This window comes from Colossoma macropomum, unplaced genomic scaffold (assembly GCF_904425465.1).
Source record: "Colossoma macropomum unplaced genomic scaffold, Colossoma_macropomum, whole genome shotgun sequence".
In the NCBI taxonomy this organism is placed as follows: Eukaryota; Metazoa; Chordata; class Actinopteri; order Characiformes; family Serrasalmidae; genus Colossoma; species Colossoma macropomum.
In genome coordinates, this window is record NW_023494802.1 from 18,368,006 (window position 1) to 18,394,084 (window position 26,079).

General features: G+C 40.3%; 1 protein-coding gene across 1 annotated transcript in view; it reads left to right on the top strand.

Annotated features, from left to right (window-relative positions):
* ntsr1 (neurotensin receptor 1 (high affinity)) overlaps window positions 1–26,079 on the top strand; it is a 76,814-nt gene that overhangs the window by 20,838 nt on the left and 29,897 nt on the right. The window contains exon 2 of the mRNA XM_036592363.1: window positions 16,481–16,682. Within this exon, the coding sequence (XP_036448256.1) occupies window positions 16,481–16,682 (202 nt within the window). The remainder of the gene's footprint in view (window positions 1–16,480; window positions 16,683–26,079) is intronic.

Consider the following 26,079-nt stretch of genomic DNA (forward strand, 5'->3'; position numbering starts at 1 on the left):
AACTGCACACCCATGTTTGTGTATGTCACTATGGGCCTGTTTACACATTGCATCAACATGGGTTTTCAGTGGATTACCATCAGGTAACTTTGGTCAGAGGCGGCATTCAACACGAGTGTAAATGGAATGTGTTTTCGTTATCCATATACAATTATGTGAGCAGACGTCTGTCGAGTGCTGACAAGCCGGTGAGAGGATAAACAATGAAATGAAAGATGGATATGTGAGGCTAAAATTAGCCCCAATTCAAGAGGCTTCACGCGCACCAAGCCAAGCTTATCGTAACAGGGAAAAGAGTAAACAAAACTAAAATGGAAACAACAAATCAGATCTCATCTGGCTACACTGGGGACACGTCTTAGTGAAAAGCACAACTGGAACCCAGTTTACCCCTTTTACCCTGTTCTTTATTGGTCAGGACCCCCATGGAAATAAAAGGGGGCTAACAAAGTATGCAGAGAAACAGATGGACTACAGTCTGTAACTGTAGAACTACAAAGTGCACCTATATAGTAAGTGGAGCTGATAAAATGGACAATGAGCATAGAAACAAGGAGGTGGTCATAATATTATGCCTGATTGGTGTAAGTGTTTCTGATAAAATGGCCTGTGTAAGCAGTCCAAGGTAGGTGTACCTAATAAACTGGAAACTCAGTGTTCAATTTTATTTTTATTGTTTTTTTTTTTGGTCTTAAATCTAGTCTTAATCTTTGCCTTGAAGTGTTATGGTTAAAGCAGCCATGATGGGCAGTTGGCTGGCCTCCGGCTCATTAGTCCCTCATTTAGCTTCAGTTGCACCTGCCAACCTTCGCTCGTTAACAGGAACCAATCAAAGAGGACATGCCCTCCCAGGGTGCGTTCTGGACGGCGTTCATGACCTTCCTCATTAAGTCCTGACATTCTTTCACCTTTCGGTTTCTTTAGAGCCAGGAGAAAAAAATGTGCTTTTCCAGCAGACCTCCTTTTGACTCGCCTCTATTTGGGAAACAGTGAATATGACTCTTGAGCCGGAGTCATTTATGGAGCACTGATGCGAAAAGACTGTTTGAACCATCGGCCTGTCTGCTCGAATCAGCAGCTGGGAGCATTTGGCTCGCCTTGTCCAAGTCTGAGTTTTCAGCGGAGGGTAGATGTCAGAAGGGACAGTCTAAGCCTGTTTTGGCAACAGGTGTAACAAAAGAGGAAGAGAACAGCACAGCTGGTGAAATGTCTGCCAGCGGGGCTGTCGTGATATGACCTGTTAAAGATAGTCCAAAAAGTCCCCAACACTTTGCATCAGTGAGATGATGATATTTGCTGGGGGTGGGGGCAGTTCGGAGTGCTGTGAAGGCCTTAGTAATCGCCCCAAAATGTCTGTTCGTCATAAATTAGGCTGTTTTTACACCTAGTTTGTGTTTTCGTGACACTGTTTTTCATTTGGTTCAGTTGGTTTTACACTGCAATGACTAAAGCCATCGTTGAGTGGTCAGGAATTTGGCTGGGATACAGGTGCCCTTTTACATTAGAGCCAAAAACCCTGCCTATTACTGTATATAATCCAGATCTGTGCCTCGCATATTTTTTTGAAATAAATATATTACCCTACCCTACTTTGTAGTAATATAGAGACACTTAACATACATCAATGACAAAGCAATTAAAAAAAAAAAAACATCTTTATGACTGAATTTAATTTCTTGATTTAACCAATCAAGTCACTGGTGCTTGGGTTAAATACCGCAAAGTGGTGGTTCTCCCAAGAAACGCATACAAGTCGAGGTTCTGGTCCATACTCAGGTTTATTTGGATTTCAGTGTTAAAACAGAGCACAGACCAAAAGGAAAAACACACTACTGTACTAGCTCTCACTGTTTGCTGGCTACAACAACCACCAACGTCAAAACCTAGACCCACCCTTTAAAATAAAAGTTCCTGCAAACAAACTGAGCGTAAGATGCTAACTTACTATGCTAACATACTTACTAAAACATAACATAGACGTCCTCTAACATGTACAGTACGTTCCGTGATTTACGTGCCAAAATCAATTGCACTGCTTTGATTTTTATGGCTCATCTGAAGTTATTAGCAGTAGCTTGCTCTAATGTTTAATTCCTTAATTTAGGTCAGCAAATCCAAGGCTCACTTGGATGATTTTTGGCAGACCATGGCTACGTTCACACAGCAGGTAAAAGTGGCCCAAATCTGATTTTCTCACCAAATCTGATTTTTTGTTTGGCTGTTCACAATGTCTTTTGAATGTGATTTGTATGCGACATCAGTCTGAACAGATCAGCTCCTAAACTGACCCACATGCACAAAAGAATAATGTGTCACGTGGCTCATGCAGACGTAAACAATCATGACTATGAATGAACGCCAGTCGCTCCCGGAGGTTCAGCTTCATCTTCACCAGCATCACAGGAGCCATCAAGAAGCTTCACTGACTGACAGCTGGGCTCATCACCCAGAATGTGTTCGAGCCGTAAAAAGGGCGCGGTCACTTCTTTGGTTTGCGTCCTCGGATTCTCTAAACTTTGCTTTCAGACTTTTAACTGTTGTTTGACGCTGCAGCCTCGTTCTCCTGCGGCCGCGTTCGGACATTTCTTTAGAAATCTCTTGAATAAATCTCTATTTTTTTGTGCTGAAATATCAGCCCAAATGTTTATAAGGTGTCAGCAGCGCAAAATTATGACAAATGTGGAGTCGAATTGACGTAAAGGCTGCATGAATTCCGATCTGGCTGTTCAGACTGAGTCGCATTACCGCAAATCGGATACGTGTCGGATTTCAGTACCACATATGAAAGCACCTCAAATCGGAATTGAAAATGTCAGATTCAGTGTGTTTTTTGCTGTTCACATTGACACACAGACACACATCTGCGTCACATACGAAGAGGAAGATCGGATTTGGGCCACTTTTACCTGCTGAGTGAACAAAGCCCCTGATTCAGTTTGTCAAAATACAGGCCCACAGGTCAGAGTCGAAATCAGTGTGATTTACATTTTGTTAGCATAGTTTTTAGAATACAGTTACTTTAGAAATAAAATTAGGTTTAGACAACATTCAGAATATATACTCACTAAATAAGAAATAAGGACGACTCCTACTTGTCTCTGCAACAGCGGTGTGATCTATGGGCTGGTCTCACTGCTGCCAAGTAAATGCTGGCCTTTAAGTGGCGACCTCCACACTGTTTCGCTTGGCGGCAGTGGGCCAACTCTTTCCTTGAAATTGTGCTGATGGACTCTTCGGATATGGGATGTGGCGTAAAATGCAGTTAGAGAGTGCAGTGTAATTAAAGTTTTTTTTGAGAAAGAGAGAGAGAGAGATCTGGAATGGGGGTGTGTATGGGTCGCCATGGGGAGGGTGAGGAGGGGGATATAGGGGTTTGATGGATATATATCACTTTTAGCCCCATTTGAGGAATGTGCTTCACTCTGTTTCAATGAACATAAATAAATAAAACAGGTCAGATAAAATTAATTTTAGTTTAAAAACTAAAACTTAGTTTAAAAAATTCTCTTCATTTAAAACACCCCCCCCCCATAAAACACCTACTTAGTCTAGTTTGTCAACCACAGTTTATTTTTTATTTTATTTGTGAATATAATTTTACAGATATATGCATTCTTCAATTGACTGAATTCTTATATTTTGTTTATTAATCATTACGAGCCACATTTGCATAAGTACCCACCTATCGCTGTGCCTTACGATGTCTTGAGACATTTTTTAATGTTAAGATGTCTCAAGAAATCTTAAGAATTATGAGACATCACTCTGCCTTAAGACAGAGACTCCCAGACTACAGTTGTAGACTATTACAGAACTGTGTACAGTAGCAAAACAAAAATGTTAACTGCAAAACCATTTACATTACTTGAAAATGTTCAAACTCATTTTCTTATATATATAATTTAAGTTCACTGTAAAATTAATAATAATGGTATCATTTATCTTCATTGGAAAATGTCAATCACTGTCAGTCACAGCCTTTTGCTCATTTGCAGAAAACATGCCATAATTAATCCAGAGTTGCTCTTTGATCTATTTTCAAATCTACAGCTGTAACCAGAGACAACAAGCCTGTGTCTTTGTTTCTCAAGACTAGCCCTAATATGTCTTCATAAGCGTGTCTTCAGAAGTGTCTTCAGAGTTCCCAAGACCTGTTAGTAGCTGGGTATGTAACACTGGCATTAAAGTGTACTATATTAATAAAAATAAGAAGTTGTTATGAAATGAAGTGAACAGCACTTACCTATAATTACACATTATATCTACCCCACTTCCAAAAAAGTTGGGATGCTGTGCAAAATGTAAATAAAAACAAAATGCAATGATGTGCAAATCATTTAAACCCTGTATTTAATTAAAAATAGTACAAAGACAGTATACCAAATGTTGAAACTGAGAAATTTTATTGTTTTTTGAAAAATATTTGCCCATTTTAATTTGATGCCAATAACACATTCCAAAAAAGTTGGGATGGGGGCAACAAAAGGCTGGTAAAGTTGTGTAATGCTGAAAAAATACCTGGTGGTTGATTGGCAACAGGTCAATAACATGATTGGGTATAAAAAAGCATCTCAGAGAGGCGGAGTCTTTCAGAAGTAAAGATGAGGAGGGGTTAGAGCTGGGCGATATGGCCAAAAATGTTATCATGATAAACAAAATTCATATCGTTCGATATCGATACATACTGCGATAAATGTCAAATCATTATTTCTTTCAAGTTTGAAGGCTGATTTTTGGTCCTGGTCCTTTTATGGTCGGAACACGACAAACACTCGGCAAACAGTGGAACATTTCACAGATCTGTCACGGGAGAGTGGGAGAAAGTGTCTGCTGAGCTGTTTTACCAGCTGGAAAAGCATGGCTATTTTGTAATAGTCATAATTTAAGAAAGAAAACAGATTATTTTTAGCTGGTGCCAAGCGCTTGGCTACCCCGCTACAAATGACATCACAGTATTCAGACACCAGCTAGACGACTGGATTTCTCTATACTATCGTAGTAGTTTAAGTGGTAAATCTCAATATATCAACACCAGACAAACAGAGTCCTCTTTTTAGGTACGTTTAAACTGAAAGTGGTGCTTTTGTGTCTTGTTTGATCTACAGTATCATTAATTTGCCGTGTTGTGGAGTGACTGAGCTGCTTCAATTAGCCAGCTGCTAAAAACAGCTAGTCTGGAAAGCTAGCGCTCTCCCACTCTCCAACGCCTCACAGCTTCCTCAGCTTACTTTCATTTAGATCAGGGCTGTAATTTACATGAACCGACATCTTTCTTTCACTTTCGTTGCTTGTGAACGCACTAATACTAAATTATGACTGTCCGAGAGCTGTAACAGTGCTGTAGTTGTGAGGATTGTGATTGTGATTTAACGCTGCTAAAGCTTGTTAGGATGTACAGAAAGAGGTGAGTTCACTGTAGGACAGTATAGTTACACCACTGATCTCGTCAGTCACACTCGGTCACAGGACAGCAGATCGCCGGTGGCTCTGCTCTAACAGGGAATGCGTAACTCCGCGTTTCAGGCGTTGCTAAAGACTCATCTTATTCGTGGCCCCCTCCCTCTCTAATCATGTAGAAAAACTCGGAAGTGCGCCCTCTCCTGGTGACAGCAGAGTAGTGTCGCTTTCCTTGAAGTAGAAAACGCCACCAATGCTTTCGCTGCGCTCTATCGAGGAAAAGTTATATCGTGATAATTATCGTTATCGTTTTATCGCCCAGCCCTAGGAGGGGTTCACCACTCTGTGAAGGACTGCACCATCAAAAGTGCAATTCAAGAATAACACTTCTCAACGTTGCTTTTCATCATCTACGGTACATAATAGCATTAAAAGATTCAGAGAATCTGGAGAAATCTCTGTATGCAAGGGACAAGACCAAAAAACAATATTTGCTGGCCGTGATCTTTGGGCCCTCAGGCGACGCTGCATTAAAAACAGACATGATTCTGTAGTGGAAATCACTGCATGGGCTCAGGAACACTTCTGAAAACCACTGTCTGTGAAATGCAAGTTAAAACTCTAAAACGCAAAGAACAAACCATATAGAAATTGGATCCAGAAATGCTGCCACCTTCTCTGGGCCCATGCTCAATTAAAATGGACTGAGGCGAAGTGGAAAAGTGTCCTGTGGTCTGATGAATCAACATTTGAAATTCTTCTTGGAAATCACGGACGCTGTGCCCTCCAGGCTAAAGACCACTCAGCTTGTTATCAGCTTACAGTTCAAAAGCCTTATTCATGATGGTACAGGAGTGCATTAGTGCACATGGCATGCATGACATGCACATCTCTGAAGGCACCATTAATGCTGAACAATATATACAGGTTTTGGCAACATATGCTGCCATCCAGACGACGTCTTTTTCAGGGAATGTCTTGCTTATTTCAGCAAGACAATCCCAAACCACTTTCTGCATGCATTACAACAGCATTGCTCCGTATTAAAAACTCCAGGAATAAACTGGCCTGCCTCCAGTCCAGACCTGTCACAACTGATAACATTTGGAGCATTATTAAATGAAAAATATGACAAATGGGCCCCCTGAACTGTTGAGCAGCTGAAATCCTATATCAAACAAGAATGAGAAACCAGTTCACTTTCAAAACTACAGCAATTGGTCTCCTCAGTTCCCAAACATTAGAGTGTTGATAAAAGAAGATTTGATGAAACACAGCGGTAAACAGGCCCCCGTCCCAACTTTTTTGGAACATGTTGTTGGCATTAAATTCAAAATGGGCATATATTTTTCAAAAAACAATCAAATTTCCCAGTTTCAACATTTGATATGTTGTCTTTGTAGTATTTTGTTTTAAGAATATGGTTTACATGATTTGCACATCATTGCATCCTGTTTTTATTTACATTCTGCACAGCGTTCCAACTTCTTTGGAAATTGAGTTGTATATTTACTATTATAACTGCCTTCTTGACAGTGCAACATATTGAATAAGTACTTTGTGCCATGGCTCAACACCGGTACACTGAAGACTCATTGAAGAAGAGCTTGTGTTTGGACACCAAGGTCAGCTTTAGTCAGTAGCACTGGCCAAAAGTTTGCATGTATTCCTAGAGTGATGTTTATTGCTTACACTATAACAACCCCCTGTTCCACTCTGACATCAGGGCCAATGTCTGAAATCCCATTAGAGTGTAGAGTGCTCTGTTTGAGCTCCAGGGGCCAGAAGCTTGCCTGCTTTTCCTCTTCACTCCCATGTGGTCGTGCGTTATCACACACGTCAGGGTGCTGCTGGCTGATGCTAATGATGATGCTAATGATGGCGCGATCCTCTGGGTCCACTGCTCTTTCACATTTCATATTCCGTATTCCATTAACACGGCGCTTCTCTACTGCGCATCAAGCAATGGCATCCATGCTCCCAAAATAGCAGAGCATATCCAACCTTCACACAAAACAGCCCCCAAAACATGGATTTGACTCGAGTCAGTTATCACTGGCAATGAAACAAAAGCATGTTGTAATTAGAAATAATTTCTCACTTAAAGTTCATAGAAAGAAGCAGAGAAATTCAAAAGGATGGACTCTAAACTTTCAACCAATAACACGTTTTCCTAGGTTTATAAGCACAGCCTGTAACCTTCTCCGCTTTCTTTTAGCATCATTTGTCTGACTCTGGATAGAGTCAGACAAAACTCATAAGGCTTTTTATGTTATGTAGCAATGAGAATAAAAGTTTACTTCCAGATCAGTTTGCTGCTATAGAATCTGGTTATACAGAACAGCAGGTTCTTCAGGAAAACGCTGCAGATCTCAGCTCTGCCAGAAAAAATAAAACAATGGTCTACAGATTAACCAAATAAAATACAGTAACCTTGGGAAGGCTTATTCTTCAGACCTCTGTGCTGGCAGCAGCCCCCACTTCTTCACTTCACTTCACTTCTTCACACACACACATATATGAATAGAGAGAGATACACAAACACACACACTAACAAGTACAACTCCCACACAAACTTTTATAACATTTTTCGTAATGTTTTTGTGACGTTATTCTCCCAAACGATGACCCACACTGACATTGTTCATGCTGGACATGCAGTAGAGTATTATGATTTGAATTTGGTGAAAATGTATTGTTGTTCATAAGGCTTTGTTTTATATTTTTGCCAAACAAATACATTTACACGATGTAAATTGAACATTAATGTAATTGTGCGCTTCACCAGGTAATTAAATATGTAATTTGAAAAGTAAGGCAAAATAAAAGTAGTGACTCAATAAGAGTTAACCCCCTTAAAATCCCAGGCTTATTACATACTAAGGCTTATTATTCAGTAACTACAGGGACTTCAGCGCAAATTGGTTGAGCTATTCTCAGGTTATAGAAGTGTGTAATAAAGCTTTGGGCCTGCTGGTGGGCCCTGGCCTTTTAAGGGGTTAAAGAAATTATTGTTGGTTTATTATTGCTTCACGTTTGCTTCTTTTTCTAATTTTCTTTGTTTATTGATACCCACCCAGAGCAGTTATGTAAATATGACAGCTGGGGTTTTCGATATAAAGGCCTGTCTGTGGGTTTTAAACCCATTATCATAAGCCTGTTAAAAGAACAGCTCCACAGCACTTGCTACTCAGGTGTCTTGTGCTGATTACGCTGTTGACTAATGGAAGCTTTCACTCTGCAGACTGATGGTTGGACTCCTGCTGTCAGCTCAAAGGTTGGGACAAACGACTGGTAGAAGAAATAAATGACAACATTCGAGCAAGTAACAGCCTGAGGGTTTTTAAAGAGAAGTGATACGCTAGCACAGCTAACAACAAGTGAAGGACTTGATGTAGTTTGGAACCATAGATATGTATACCTAGATGCTGCGTGATATGTCTGCGCGTCCGCCATGTTGAAGAGGTCAGGATCCGCTTGCGAACAGATTCACTTGTATTGAGAGACGATGAGTCTTAGGATTAAATCAGCCACAGCTTCCTTATTACTCAACCAATTTTCACCACATTAATTTTGTTATAATCCTCAGACGTAGATTAATCTACACTGCACGGATCTGCTCTCGGTAGCTTTGATTACTTTAATAACTGATCAAGATAAATTCGCCGTCTGGACCAGCTGGAAAGTATTCAGTCTGCACCGGACGTTAAAAACCGAGTTCAGCGCGATGTAGAAACACAATCAGACCCATCAGCAAATCCATCACTGTGTGAATCACTTCTAATCTTAATACACATAGAAATAAAATAAACCCCCAAAACACAGTAAGAAGGACGAAGCTAAAGTTGGCTTCCTATACGCCAGCTTCTTGTTCGAGTTTTCCCGTTCCACCTTAAATGGTGCAGCGCCAGGTACTGGAAAGTGACTGCTGCACCATTTAAGGTGGAACGGGACAATTTAAACAAGATGCTGGTAAATAAGAAGCTAATTTCAGCTTCGTTTAAGAAGGTTCTAACGTTAATCTATTATGAATATCTACACGGATTAAGGAATGCTGTAACTTACTGAGCTACAAAGCTTTAACCATCACTGTAAATAAATAACTACTACATAAAGTTAAGATCCCCTGAATAGACTATTAAATGAAATAAGCTTCATATAAAACCAGAGGAAAAACAATCACATCAACAGGTTCTCTGTGCTTCACCAACCACACGGCCATATCTACATAAACATCACACAAACAATACACATCACACAGACAGGAATGTGGATCACTGCGTTCCCTCCGGTATATAATCCTGTCCCACTTTCTGAGTGTGATATTCTTGAAACAGTGTAATTTTGGACAGTATCTTCATTAAACTGCCGCTCTGTAATGGTACTGAATGCAGTCCAGCAGCGATGTTGACCTCCCCAAAATGGTGGCGCCATTGATGGTGGGGACCACTTGTATGATCTCATTTGTAGCTTATAATGCTTACTGGGCATTCTGATTTGTTATTAGCATTGTCAGCATTTTTAGGTGAAGGACTCATTTAGGATTCATATAAAAAAGTAGCATAAATAGGCCTAAAACTTTCACCTCTTTCTCTCAGTGGAGTTCTGTATATTCAAGAGAAGCTTATTCGGTTCAAATATTGAACCGTAAGTGTGTATTATTGTATAATCCCACACAATATGAACATGAGTATATGAATAGTGATGTTAGTTAGCTAGACTTAGCAGCACATTCATAATTGTTCTTTGGGACTCATCCTGCCCCTAGACGCTGAATCAAATCCGAAAATGGGAGAGAGGGAACAATCACTCTGGTAATTATTTCCATTCACATAGTAGCAGCCGTGCAGAGTGTGCTTGAAATAGCAATGAAACAGAGATGACGACATTGTACGGTGTGTGTCTGATAGAGGGAATGACTGAATGAGCAAAATAATTATTGAATGAGTGAAGGAATGAGACAGACTGTGTGTTTGTGTGTGAATGTGTGTGCTCTAGAGAATATATGTCAGTTCTGAAGGGCTAAACTGGAGATAACTAAATTAGGTGAAGTCATTTGAATGGAAGGCACGTCACTGTGGCCCTGGGCCTCTGGGGCTGATACATAGAGACCTTGACTAATTGGAGCCGGAAACCACCTCACACTCTCTCACTAACACACACACACGCACACACACACACACACACACACACACACACACACACACACACACACACGTCGGCCCACAAATCACTAAATTCATTTCCGCTCCAATGACTAAAACTAATGTCCTCTGCTGCTCTTCCCTCCAAGTTCCTATGTACATGTGAAATAGACCTCTGAATTCATGTTGTCATTCTGTAGTCAGGGTCAGGCCCATATGAGGAACTCCAGGCCTAAACAGTATTACCTTTATGGGAAAAACTTATTTCTTTAATAACTGATCGTGATAATTCGCCGTCCGGACCAGCAGGAAAGTATTCAGTCTGCACCTGACGTTAAAAACCGAGTTCAGCGCGATGTAGAAACACAAATTCACACACATCAGTAGATCCATCAATGTGTGAATCACTTCTAATCTTAATCCACATAGAAATAAAATAAACCCCCAAAACACAGTGAGAAGGACGAAGCTAAAGTTGGCTTCCTATTCGCCAGCTTCTTGTTCAAGTCTTCCCGTTCCACCTTAAATGGTGCAGCTTCAGGTACTGGAAAGTGACTGCTGCACCATTTAAGGTGGAACGGGACAATTTGAACAAGATGCTGGCAAATAAGACGCTAACTTCAGCTTCGTGTAAGAAGGTTCTAACGTTAATCTGTTATGAATATCTACACGGATTAAGGAATGCTATAATTTACCGAGCTACAGATCTTTAACCATCACTGTAAATAAATATGAGGAACTCCAGGCCTAAACAGTTTTACCTTTATGGGAAAAATGAATGGCGTTTTCATTTTCCATCTGGATCCTCTGAATTACAAGGTTGGTAAGGAGTGAAAATATACCTGTCACTGCTGTATCTCCATCACCTCGTATCTCCATTTTTGCCGTTTTTCAGTTTTTGACATAATTTGAAAATACCTGTTGCTCTTTACATTGTTTGTAAATTTCATGAAGAATAGACCAAAAGAAACGACCCAAAATGACTTGGAAAAAAGTCTGGTTCCATTGACTTACATTAAAAGTAAAGTAGGTTTTTTCCTTCTCCTGTAAAGTTACCGAGGTTTTTTTCCGACAACAGTGATATGCAAGTTAACACTGCTGTGCAATGATCTGACATGGCCAAAACTGCTGGCTTTACCTAATAAGTCATATAAGCAGCCGCTTAGGGCCCTGCAGCCACCAGGGGGCCCACAAACAAATTCTGGGATATTACTGTACCATTATGTTGTCCCGAGTAACTGGATAACGACCATCCAATAATACACAAATTAGCCAGTTATAAATTTCTATCATGTAGACGGCTTTGCGGTAATTGCTATCAGTTAGCCTCTGGAGGAAAATAGAGCCGATCCTCTGTGTCACCTTTAAAAGACGCATGTCAATCAAAACTAACAAGAAATATATAATACCTGGAACTCTGAGGCAACTAATAGAGTTGGGGGCACAAATGTTCCAAAGCCCACCGATGGCAATAGACAGGCTTGTAATAGGATCTCTGCATTCTCTCAGAATTAAATTAGCATGTTGTGACCCTCACAGATGTGTGTATAGAGATTTACAAATCTGGAATTGTTGTATCCAGGAACTCCTGAACTGTGGAAAACATTGAGGTCTACAGTTTGTTGCCAACTGTTGCTAACTATTATAAACACAGTAGTGAATCCATAATGGTATGGGAAGAGATCTTGTTGAGGTTTGAATACAAGAATGCAGCCAGTACCTTCTACAGCCTCCTCAGTCACCAGATCTAAACATCACTGAACCTTTAGAAGATGTTCTGGAGCGTGAAGCGAATTTCCACCTCATTCATTCCTTTTTTCCCCAAGAATAGACTAGTGTCCCAGTACATACCAGTTCAGAACTTGCAAGGCAGCATTGCAGGAAGGACTGAAGCTGCTCTGAATTTGAAGGACAAAGGGTGACCTTATTCTTTATTCAATGCGTCATAATTAGTGGGTTAGGTTTCCATTATTATGTCCAAACCCAAGTCAAAATAAAAGCAGGTGAGATACCACTAACCTGTAAAATAATAATTGCTCTTATAAAGCAACAACTGAAGTGAAAGGAAAAAAAAAACAAATACAAACATAAACACACTGAAGAGACGCCACATTAGGAATGCAGTCTTCTGCAGAGGTGTCACTGAACTCATTAGAGAGGTCAGGCCATGTTTTTCCTGCTGTAGTTTATGCCATTCGTGTGTGCAGCAGGTCATTTCACTGCAGTTCTACAAAGCACTAATTTCATGCATGGTTCATTCTTGAGCTACTTTTAATGAGTGCATCGATCGTGACTTAATAATTCCAGACACTCATAAAAGATCATCCGCTGATCATCAGAGCATAAGCAGATTTTAATTCAAGAGACTTATTGTGATGTCCAGTGTTTCACAAAATCAATAGGAAAAATAAAATAAAGTCTGATAAATATGTCCCATGCTTTTTGAAATTGACAGACCTCTGAGGTCATGCATCATTCTGTATTTTTATTAATGGTCAAATCTCAGTTTCTGCTGTTATTGTTTGCTGTCTGGAGTCGACCAGAGGAGGATGGGTTCCCTTTTTGAGTCTTGGTTCCTCTCAAGGTTTTGTCCTCTTGCTCTTAAGGAGTTTTTCCTTACCTCTGTCTCCACTGGTGATGCTCATGGGGGCTCGGACCCGGATTTTTTTTCTGTAAAGTTCCTTTTGATGGAAAAAGCGCTATATAAATAAACTTTGACTTGACTTGATTAGTTTGCAAGAAGCCCAAATTAGTCCTTGCCCCTTATCACCTCTAGTGGTAAGCAAAATTTTTACATGCTGGTTGAACGTCACCATGTCCTCTGAATTACAAAGTCAACCGGTAGCTAAAATTGCTACATATATGCCACAAATAAGCTAATATTCCTGTGCATTTAACTGACAATTAAGTTATACGAAAGTATTTCTACATCTAGTAGTGCTGCTGTTAACACCATTAATGTAATGGTGGCAGACGGAACCGGACGAGGCTTGAGTTATGAAGTTTAATAGCAAAGGGTTGATGGGTCATTCCACAGAAACGTCCACTTTTCTATCTATCCATAGGAGTCACTGGTGTTACTGATCCTCATTGGTGTTACACATAAGAAAGGGAACACCAGAGACATTTTTAATGAACAATGCATTTTACAAAATAATTTTACAGACCATCAAACCACATGTTGTCAATCATGGAATATCCACTAAAATATGTAATTTAATCCATTTGTATTCTGTTTATTCACAATTACCTCAGAATAAAGTCGGTCACACCAGTGACTTCAGCTAAAAGCTTCATATGAAATCATGAGCTAAATGAGAAAATCTCTGATAACTGAAAGACACAGTGGACTCACCATGTGCTTTTCTTCATAGATCCTCAGAAAACAGGTAAAAGGAAGTCGAGTGATGTCATCAGTGTGATTTTTATTTCAAAATAAAAGATTTTTGTTATGCAGTAACACCAGTGACATGACTCCTGGGGAACTTTCATTATATATTTTATAATATTTATTTGGCGTTTGCTTTCTCTGTGTCATTTAATTTATATATTCCATAGTCATATATAGATTTCATAAGATTTTTTATAGATTACAGTTAAAATAGCAGAAAAACATGTTTTTTACTTCAAAATATGGCCTCAGCCTTTACACATGACTGTGAGGACGAGCTCTTCTGTGGTGCTTGGAATTCTATATGACTGATTTAAAAACCAGTATTGCTAAATTGACGACTCAAGAAGGTATAATTGTTAAAATAACTTATTGTTTTATTTTAAAATATAATTAAATTGTAACCCCAACATGTTTTTCAAGTGTAATATATCTGTAAATGCTAGGGACACTAAAATGGAAGTTTCTGTAGAATTGACCCTGATCCAAAAGCACAGTCGAAAACCAGAGATTTAAACATAGACAAAAGCGCAAGGCAAACATCAAGATCATAAACAAGATACGGGTCATAAACATGAGACATGAGAAGCGCAGATAGGTGGACTGGTGAGAGTCCATAGTCATCTGATGCAGCAAGGAGTTCTGGGAATTGGAGTCCCTGGTGGCCCCGTTGCCTGTAGTTTCAGCCAGGCCGAAGGAGGCATGACCACTAACAACACCAGTTACTCAGCCTGCCTACTACCACCACACTCGACAAGGCTATCCAGTTTGTGTTTTGCTAAGTTTGCCAGTTTTATGTTGTCAGTTCAATGCGCAAGAGTGTTAGTGTGCATGCAACGCGTACGTAGCATTATTACTATTTCCTACTTTTTTACCTCATAATTCAAATAACACAGTGATATTCGGGGGGAAATTGCATGCAGGATTTAATGCAAAGACTTTTGAACTTGTCAGTTAACCACAGAGCACCATAGAACAAAAAAACAAAAACTCAGAGAAAAAGGGCCTAAACCATGTGTCAATATGGTTTATTGTATTTTCCACAATTTTAGAAGTGTACAGGCTGGAATATGGGACATATATGCTAATACATTTTTCCCTTATAAACCTTGGCTAAAGTTCAGTAACTCTGGCGTACCCAGATTTGTTTTTCACTGTCTGATTTTATACAACATACTAGCCTAGGTTTTGTGCTCAGAATGCAGTGCAGACATGCTGATTTGTGAGCAGCTGTATCACTGCACGTACACTGCATACAGACAAAACATATCAACATGCGAGAAACGAGATAAGCTGCTGTGCTGGAATGCAAAAGCTAATGATAATAATGGTTCTGAACTTTATAATTATTTGAGCCGAATCGTTTCCCTCTCCAACTGCTGACCGCTTTGGGGGTACAGTACTACAGTAGTACTAACACAAGCAGACCGACGTGCAGAGAGAGAGAGAAAGTATAGGTATTATAGGCCGACCTTCGGCCCTCAAGTGGCCTAATTTTGTTTTTACAACTTCAAGAAAATAAAAATCATCTAATGTAGCAAAAGATGTTAATTAACCGTTATATCTCCCGCTCAGTGTGCGTTCCACTGTTAAATCTCACTATGGGAGAGACATTTGTGTAACACTTGTTTACTGCACCACATAATTGGCTTAATCACTTATTTGCATAGAAAATATATATAAGTATATATATGTGTGTGTGTGTGTGTGTGTGTGTGTGTGTGTGTGTGTGTATAGTTGTTGCTGCTGTAAAAAAATACTAATTATTTTGCATGGCATAGTTTACATCACATATGCTAGTTAAAATTTCAGCACCCCCAGTGTAAAACATTCTCCCACGTCTCTGGTGGAACATAAACAAGCATAAGAACCTGCTGAGCACTAGGTTATCAGCAATGTGAAGGGAACAAACAGTGTCACAAAGAAGTTTCTGATTCTGTATAAGTAGTATCGCACACACACACACACACACACACACACACACACATTTTCTGAACCACTTGTCCTTCTGGGTCGTGGGGCATGGGGGTGGGGGTTGGATTGGATCTCCACGGTCATTGAGCGGAAGGCAGGATATACCCTGGACAGGTTGCCAGTCCATCGCAGGGCAGACAGACAGACACATACATCCCCACACACACACACACACACACACACACACTCACACACACACACTCACATCAAGAGGCAATGTACCATCTCCAAATGGCCTGACCGTATGTCTTTGGACTGTGGGAGGAAACCCACGCAGACAAAAGGAGAACATGCAAACAGAACATGCAAATATGCCTGACCACATGTCTTTGGACTGTGGGAGGAAAATTAAAATGAGTTGTTGCTGCTATTGATTTTAATATTGGAAACCATACAGGTATCAGTGAATGTATAGTGTATATACATACAAAATGTATACAAAGATTGACACTTACATTAGACCCACGTCCTTAGAGCTCTAAGAAACCATATTCTCGCACTCTTGTCCCTTATCCTTTATTCTCAGTATATCTCTCTCTCTCTCTCTGTCTCTCTCTCTCTCTCTCTCCACCAGGTGAATGCATTTCTGTCCTTCATTGCTCCCATGGTGCTGATTTCAGTGTTGAACGGCATCATTGCCAGTCAGCTACTGCGCATGTTCAGAGAAGCTGCCCAGGACAACCGCATCTGTGTCGTCGGGGGCAACGCCACCATGCTTAGTGTTGCCGTGGAGCCCAACCGCGCCCAGTCCCTGCGCCATGGTGTTATGGTGTTGCGTGAGTACCAGTCCAGTAGTTAAACATCTGGGTATGGTTTAACCCTTTTACTGTCAGTGTACTATTTGGGTGGTGGATCATACTGCAGCAACACACACTAACACACCACCACCACGTCAGTGTTACTGCAGTGCTGAGAATGATCCACCACCCAAATAGTACCTGCTCTGTGAGGGTCCATGGGGGTCCTGACCACTGAAGAACAGGGTAAAAGGGGGCAGCAATGCTATAAAGACGATGGGCTGTCTGATCGCATCATTGTAGACAGGTAAAGGCAAACAGATCAGTCTTCACACTGCTGATGGCCTCCCCTGATTAATGGCAAACACAATCATGACAGAAGCCATATATGCACACACACAAGTAAATCAGTGGCACACAGTTACAGATATGGATGTCATGGATGTGGGCAGTTTTAGGACTTTCGTCTACCTGTCCATCAGCCACATAAGCAAATTCTCTTCACCTTTTCACACCACTGAGTGTTCCGGCTTCATCCATGCAGCAACAGTTTTCATCCCAGACGGCTTCTTATCTGAGAGGGACAGAGTGGCCCCTGGTGCCATGAGGGTCAGAGAGATATGCCCAGTTGAGAGCCCTGCTCTTATAGCCTACATGAGTCACTGTTTCCATTAACTTCCTTTTAGCAGACCAAACCCCATCCAGACACCCAATTATTCAGAGTCCGCTTCATCTAAACTGGGCAAACAAAACCTTTCAGGTCAGAACAATGGGCAGGTGACAATCCTCCTTTTTGAAACGGAGAAAGAGAAAAATGTTGGCCCTGCAAGTGTGTAGTAACACCACTCATATGAATGGAGAGTTGCATTTTTAACCTGACAGCAAACGAACAGAAAAGACTGGGGATGCGCTGAAGTTTTGGTCACCAAAACATTACAGCTGAAAACGGTCAAAAGTGGCCCTTTCGGTTTTAGTCTGAAAGAGAAAAAGGACAAAAATTTTGGCAGGAAAAATGATAGTGAAAACAAGAATTACTGGTTAAAAGACTGAAGAGTTTTACTGTCACATGCACAGTAAAACAGGTGGTTACACTGTACACTGAAATTTTCTTACTCAGTCGTCCTCTGTTGACAAAAAACCCCACGTAAATAAAGAGGTAGAGTTAGTATTTAAAATGACTTGTGCGGTATTGTGCAAAGAACAGAGAGCAGCGGTGATAAAGGTGACATAAGACAGCAGACATAAAGTGCACCGTGCATTATTGCCAATAATAATGGAATGATAGCAGCAATAAACGCATGAACGTGTGTAGACTTCAGTACAGTTCGGTAAATAGTGTGTGTGTTTGTGTTTGTGTGTCAGCCAAAAGCGCAAAAGAACAGAAGCAGAAAAGAAAAGGGCCTGAAAGCTCACCCACCCTGTAGTTTGTATGTGTAATGCATATATTCAAATGTCTGAATAAAACAAACAATTTAAATTTGTTTCTTTGCTGATGGAGAGATATTTTTGGAATAAGTGATACTGCACAACATGACAAATAACATTAAACTCCCCATGTTGATGGCAGGTTTTAGGCTGGATTGTTCTTTAAACCTGGATAATTTAAAATGACAAATCATTGAACATCAGCATATTTCTGATTGCACTATTTCTTGCAGGGCCCACTAGTAGCAGGGGGTCCTGAGCTGCAGCCCCTAAAGCCCACTAGCTTAATACAGCCCTGAAAACTAGATTTAAAGGAGCCTAATAGGTCCATAGACTCCATATGTTTTAATGAGCATCTCTGTTTTTAAGATGAATGATCCATCAGGAGACTTCAGAAAGCAAATTTTGAAAATTCAGCAATATACGCCATACACTGCATTTTAATCAAATCCACGGGTGCACAGTAATCCTTGTTCAGACTACCGAATGCTTTGGTCACTCCAACATGTGACCCCTGCTGGCCCTGTAAGAGCAATAAAAATATGTACTTGAGTCCCTTTGCAAACACAAAAGGCCTTTTAGAAACCATTTACGTCCCAGCTGGCCCCTCGTAACAGGTGCAGCAGTTTCTTCGGTTCGTGGGAGATGCAGTAGGTGCGCAGGGCTCTGGAGGGGTCCCCTGCGCCGGTTTGTTTTGCCAACAGTCTGTAACCTCCATTAGAAGAGAAGGATGCCTGTGACAAGCTCTACGCTGTTCTTCCACATGCTTTCAACACCGCGGGAGACAACATTTATTTAAGACCCTGCTGTTAACGCCGCTCACCCAGAGAAAGGAACTTGAAGTAATGCGCTTTTGTTTTCTCTGTTATTTGCAATGCTCGTCTGGGTACTGTGAGCCCATGCGCTTGAATTATTCATAAGGCATTTATGTAATGGCAGCAGTGCAGGGCTCAACTGTGTGCGGTCTGTGTTTGTGCGTGTGAATGAGACTATGTTTATTTTTGTACTGTCTCAGGATAAAAATGTCCTAATAATATGGGAAAAAAAAAACTTTTTTAAAAAGCTGTGTGTTTCAAACTAAAAGGACAAAATCTTTTCCTTAGCCTTTTCAACTCCTTGAGATCACCGGTGGTTCCAAAACGCACTTGGTCATATTCTTCATAACCTTCATATTTCATAAGCTACATTCTAAAGGTGGGGGTCGTATGAGAGCTGTAACTGTCTTCTTTCCAGTCAAATAGATGGGTGATGTAATTTTAAACCCTTATAATAAAAGAAGCTGAACTCACATTTTTTTTTCTACTAAAAGTCGACCCATTTTTCCACAAATCTGAGCTATAAACTATAAACAGATGGCGTCTCTTCAGTGATCTGCTCTGTAAACATTATTTTTATAAAATAATACAAAGAGCGTCTAAGATTTTTGGTGTTCAGCAGTAAATTGTAAGCATATAGCAATATGTGTGATCATAAAACACATGTTCTGTTAATTTGAGGGGAGCTTTTACCAAAAAAAAAAAAAATAAAATAAAAATGTACATTTATTTCATGCACTGAATAATTTGCCTTACGATTTGGTCATGTTAATTCAGATGGACAAACCAAAATATACCCTGGTCAATAAGAGGTTAGGTAAGGTTTGGCTTAGAAGATGGTTGATAGTTACATATCATCACTAGGGCTGTAATCTTAGGTGACGATTAATTGTCATATAAACAATATTTCTTGTAAATTGTTTGCAGCTGTTAAAACAGGCATCCCCTGACCTGGGCTTGTGGGGCTACAGCCCTGAACAAGCCCTGAACTTCATAACCGTAACATCTCACGTTTTAACGTGGCTCGTTCACACATCACTTTCATCATCTCTCGTTTCATTCAGGGGCACGTTCACCCACTCCTCAAACTCCACTCCGAACGCAGTTACAGACTATAAAGTTAGGAGAGAGACAAGAGTGTGTGAGAGATGAGTGCAAAACAAACTGCATGAGAGCATAAAACAAATCTACACATAAAAGCCAAGCTCAAGCATGATTTTGTACATAAGGGTGGGCAATCTGATGATATTTTTCTGTTATCATGATAAATTGTCACATTATGCATTTCTGAGCATATTGAGGGTATCGTCAGTACTTAACCAACACTGACCAACTACATATTCCTTTACAAAGTCAGTATAATTATGTCTATTTAATTGGAATCATTGCAGGTGTAGCTGTATTATCATGATAGTCTACTACAGGTTCTATTTTGTTGGTTCCAACGTATTAAATCTTAGAAAAACAAAATGATTGACTTATATGACGTATGGTGAAAATGTCTTGAAGTACTGTGATATAAGTTTTTGCCTTATTGTCCATCCCTGTTTGTATGAGAAAAATTGGCCTGACATTTTGTGTCTGCGCTCCGCTGTTCAGGTGGTGTGTATGCGTGTCTCTTCACCTTTTTCTCTGCTCTTCCAGCTCTCTGATTGGCTGTTGTCTGAATCATTCATTGAGTAAATCTCTGACCTTCTCATACGGCAAAACTCATGAATGTTTAATCTTAAATTTCAAACATACTTGATAATATCGGAGGGCCTCTGATCACTTCAGAGTTCGATTGGAAGGCTAAAGATTCACTTGTTTCTCTTCTAACACTAACAGATAATCCGCTCTGTCGGTCACTTCTGAGTTCCCAAACTGGAAAATCTATTCAGATTGTGAAAATCTGCTGCAAGTGACAAATCAGGTTTAAAATCGGGCAAACAAATAGTGTAGTATAGCCACGGCCTAAGGAACAACTGCTCTTCACATGAACATGACAGTCATAAAATATCGATGTCAGTCACTGAGTGCCACTGTGTAACTGTATCATGCAGTTATCACAGATTTACTACTTTGCTCATGTGTAGCAGCCACTTGTGCAGAGTGAGCAGTTTAGAGTCTTATCAGCACAAAATCTTGTAAGACAAGTACTGCTAGATCTGCCCAGGTCAACTGTAAGTGCTATTGTGCAGTGGTGGGCGAAGTACACAAACCCTGTACTTGAGTTAAAGTAGAGATACCCAAGGTAAAATATTACTACAGTAAAAGTAGAAGTTCCTCCCTTTAGACCTCCACTTGAGTAAAAGTACTAAAGTATTTACCTTCAAATGTACTTAAGTATCAAGTCCTAAAAGATTAATTATGGCTCTGATGTCTTATTATCATTTTTGTAACAAGTCTCTGCTTCATCAACTCATTTTAGGTGAAAATACTGCAGTGTCTCTCTTGGTAAACCAGTCTTTTAATAGAATGTCATTAATTAGTGACGCTGATGTCTATTAAAATTATCATAAGCACAAAACACTGAAGGCAAACAGTTTCCATCAGGTAGAACTGAGTGGCTCTGAAATCACTTTTTGCAAACAAGCAAAGTTTCAGTTTAAGATTTATTTGCAACTTAGTTACAAGTTTAAGTTTAATAAAAACTTTAAACTCAGATTCACAAATGAGTTTCCTTTACTAAACTGCATCTGTAGGTCTCTGTTCATAAACATAAACTAGACAAAACTAATTTACTATAAAATGAAATATTGTTTGTATAAATTCAGAAAAAAGACACGTCAGTCACAACTGCATATGAGTACATATTTCTATATTGTGGTCTGTTTACACAAAGTTAGGTTAGTTCATCATTTATGTTGAATAGACTCTCCCAAAATTTTACACTGCTGCACTGATGTTGAACCGTGTGCTGCACTGGGTCGGTATGACCAACAGGTCAAAACAAGCTCAAAACAAAGTGACCGCTGTGCCCTGATTGGTGTTCTTGCTTTGCGCTTCTTTCGTTGCGACACGTTACGTTTTTATACACACATAAACCAAAAGGAATGACAGATTTCTCATAATGTAGTGGAGTAAAAAATGAGATATTTGACTTTGAAATGTAGAGGAGTGAAAGTAAAAAAGTCGCCCAAAATGGAAAAACTTCAGTAAAGTACAGATACACAAAAAAACTACTTAAGTACAGCAACAAATTACATTTCCTTCGTTACTGTCCACCACTGCTATTGTGAAAGAGAAGCATCTAGAAGCAACATCTTAACCATGAAGTGGTAGACCACAGAAACTCAGATTTTAGCACATTAAAATCACTTACTGTCTGTTGAATCACTTACTACAGAGGTCCAGCTTGCCTCTGGAAACAACATCAGCACAAGACCTGTCTGTCGGGAGCTTTATGAAATGCACTTCCATGGCAGAGCAGCTCTGCACAAGCTTATATGCAGTGCCAAGCATGGGCTGGAATGGTGTAAAGCGAACTGCAACTTCGAGCAGTGGAAACATGACCTCTAGAGTGATGAATCACGCTTCACTATCTGGCATTCTGAAGGATGAATGTGGGTTTGGTGGACGCCAGGAGAACAATACCTACTGAACTGCATAGTGCCAACAGTTTGTTGGAGGAGGGATAATGGGCTGCAGCTACAAGGGTGATGTTAATGTTAATGTTATGGCATAAAGACATTTTAGACAATTACATGCTTAACAGGGAAGGCCCTGTCCTGTTCCAGCATGACTGACCCCCTGTGCACAAAGCAATGTCCATAAAGACATGATTTGGCAAGTTTGATGTGGAGGAACCATGTTGATTACACCATGGTGACTTTGGCCCAATCCCATTTCTTCTTTTTATCCCTATCCCTTGTTTTCGAGTGTCACCCTAACCCCTTGGAACTGAGTTATAAGGGGTAGTGGTTAAAATCTTGCCCTCAGACCTTAAACATCCCTGTCAGTCCAAATGGCTCAATAAAAAGCAATTGGAAAGTTCATGAACAAAAGATTTCCCTCATATTAATGATAGAAAAGAGTAAAGCCAGCAGTCGTTTAAGGATGACCTGAAAGTCAAGTCAAATTTATTTATATGGCGCCTTTTGCAACAGATGTTGTCACAAAGCAGCTTTACAGAGAATCCGGGTCCACGCCCCCAGTGAGCAAGCCTTGGCGACAGTGGCAAGGAAAAACTCCCTCAACAGGAGGAAGAAACCTTGAGAGGAACCAGACTCAAAAGGGGAACCCATCCTCCTCTGGTCGACACCGGATAACAGCACAGACACAAAACAGTATAAGTGGATACAGTTTTACACCACTGTGCAGAGCGCCGGCCACATCGCCACATCTCAGGTCAGACCCTCTTAGGACAGGCAGCCGCTCAGCTCAGGGAAAGGGGGGGGGGGGAGAGGGGGGAATAAGGGGGACAGATAGTTAGTTCAGTACCAACATTCCCAGATTATCGTAGGACAGATCTGCACCTTATTCTAACAGGAAAACAAATTAACCAAAGGCTCGACTAAACAGGTAAGTTTTTAGCCTAGACTTAAAGATGGAGGCTGTGTCTGAGTCCCGAACACAGACTGGTAGGTTGCTCCAAAGCTGGGGGGCTTTGTATGAAAAGGCTCCTCCCCCTGACGTAACTTTATTAATACTAGGTACTAATAATGAGCAGCACCTTGTGATCTAAGTGGGCGTGTCGGTTGATAGTAGGAAATAAGGTCACTGAGGTAGTGAGGATCAAGGCCATTCAGAGCTTTATACGAATCTTGTACTCAATGCAGAATTTAACTGGCAACCAGTGTAAGGTACACAAAATTGGGCTAATGTGGTCAAATTTCCTGGTTTTGCTGAGAACTCTGGCTGCAGCGTTCTGGACTAACTGAAGCTTGTTAAGGTTTTGGCTGGAACAACCAGAAAGCAGAGCGTTACAGTAATCTAACCTGGACGTGATGAAGGCGTGAACTAACGTTTCTGCACCCTGTAGCGACAGTGCATTTCTTAATTTAGCGATGTTACGCAGGTGGAGGAAAGCTATTCTGGTAATATTGGTAATATGCTCATCGAAGGCCAGACTGGGATCAATCGTGACACCAAGACTTTTTACAGATGTGCCTGGTGCAATTGAGAAACTATCGAGATTAAGAGTAAACGTAGGCAGATTATCCCTAGCAGCTTTTGGACCAAGAAGAAGGACTTCGGTTTTGTCCGAGTTTAGTAAGAGGAAGTTACTTGACATCCAGTCTTTAATGTCTTTTACACAGTCCTCTACCTGAAAGCAGCAAAATCCCATCCTACAGAAAAATCCTCTGCTAAAATAGACACAAAGATGTGCGTCTAAAATTTGCAGATGTGAATTCTTTTGGAATAATTCACTCTGGTTAGACATAACAAAAAAGGATTCTTGGGAAATAATTCAGCTCATCATGTTTGGAGAAAGAAGGGTGTGTATGACCCCAAGAACACCACGCCCCCCGGTGAGGTACGGAGGAGGGAGCATCGTGATATGCAGCTGCTTGTCTGCAAACAATACATGAATAGAGGACAAATCAGAGGAGAATTTGTCCAAGAAACCCAATCTGGGGAGAAGATGGACTTACCTAATGACCCCAACCATACAAAACAACTCAGGTCTGGTTTCTGAAGAAGGTGAAAGTGCTTGATTTGAATGCCATTGAAAATTTAATGAAAGATTTTGAAATTTTGAAGGGGCCCATTACCTTGAGGGAACTAAAGACAGTCTGCCAAGAGGAATGGGCCAAAATGAAACCACAATGCTTCTAAAAGCAAATTAATTCTTACAGTAGAAACTGCCAGTGTCTTTTCAACAATATACTAATGTCTTAGTTTGTGGCGTCTGCATACCGTCCCCCAATCATGTTCATTTTTTTTTATAACATGTCTTTGTTTATACCTATAAAACACACAGTCAAAGTACTAAGTCAAAAGACTGTGTGTAAACCTGAGTGGATATGTACAGTGGAAGTATATTAAATAACACAAACAAGTGTCTGAATTCTTGTTTACCCTCACTGTACTGCTCTGCACACACGTAACAACCACTTGCACAACAGTACGGCTTTCTGTATGTTGATTACAACCTTCTGACTTTATTAATTATTTTGTATACAACATTTTATTACATAGTAATAATCTTTAACGGTTTATTTAACCACATTCTTTTTAAAGAATGCCCTGGTTAATACAGATTTTTCAGAAAAATGTTCATTTTTTAATGACATTTGGGTTTTTTTTGGGCAGTTTTGGAGCTACACCACATTTCACACTTTAAGCCTAAAAAAAATCTCTCAAAATGTATTTAATTTAGAAATTTTAAAGGTGCCCTTCATTGATGGATTCATTTACTATGAGTCATTCGCTATGAAATGCACTGCATTATACACGCACACAAGCTGTTGACTGGAGCGTCAGTTCAATTTTCCCAGAAACTGACTTTCTACATTCTTCGCTCTGCACTCTAATGCTCAGTGGTGGTGACTAAGCGCCGGGCAGTTTCCAGTTAAAACCCTCCCCCGTCTATCAGAGCCATGCTGTGGTCCTCAAGTGTCCAGAAATCTCTCTCAAACACTCAAACACACACACACACACACACACAGACTCTTCCCCCACTTTGATATATTCCGTCTTTTAGCAAAGTCAACCAAAAGCAATGTAAACTGAGAGAGAGTGTGTCACAGATTCTAATTAGAGGAAATCTACAGAGAGGACGACAGTCCACTACAACTGTGCAGGGTCACAAAGTGCCCGAGACGATGGTCATCCTTCTCCATTTATTTAATGCCTGCTTTGCTTTTTGTGTCTCCACAAATTGAATTTATATGAAGCACCACAACAAGCAGAGTCCTCTGATGGGACAGGCCGAGCGAGCGGCTTTCTGGAGAATGATTCGCTCTCAAAGTTGAATTTGCTCCAAAGTAGGCACTTAATGAAAAGTCTGCAAGAGTTCACGTCAGTAAATCTGAATTAAAGCTTTAGTGATTGAAGTGAGCACACTGTGTGTGTATGTGTGTGTGTGAGTGTGTGCGTGTGTGTGTGTGTGTGTGTGTGTGCGAGCATGTGTGTGTAAGGGAGAGCAAGAGCATTTTAAACAACCTTTATCACAAATATAATATTTGTGAATGTAATTATTCTATAAGAAAAATTTAATAAACCACAACTTTCCGTTCTCACTACTGAAGGGCCCGAAAACTAAGCATATT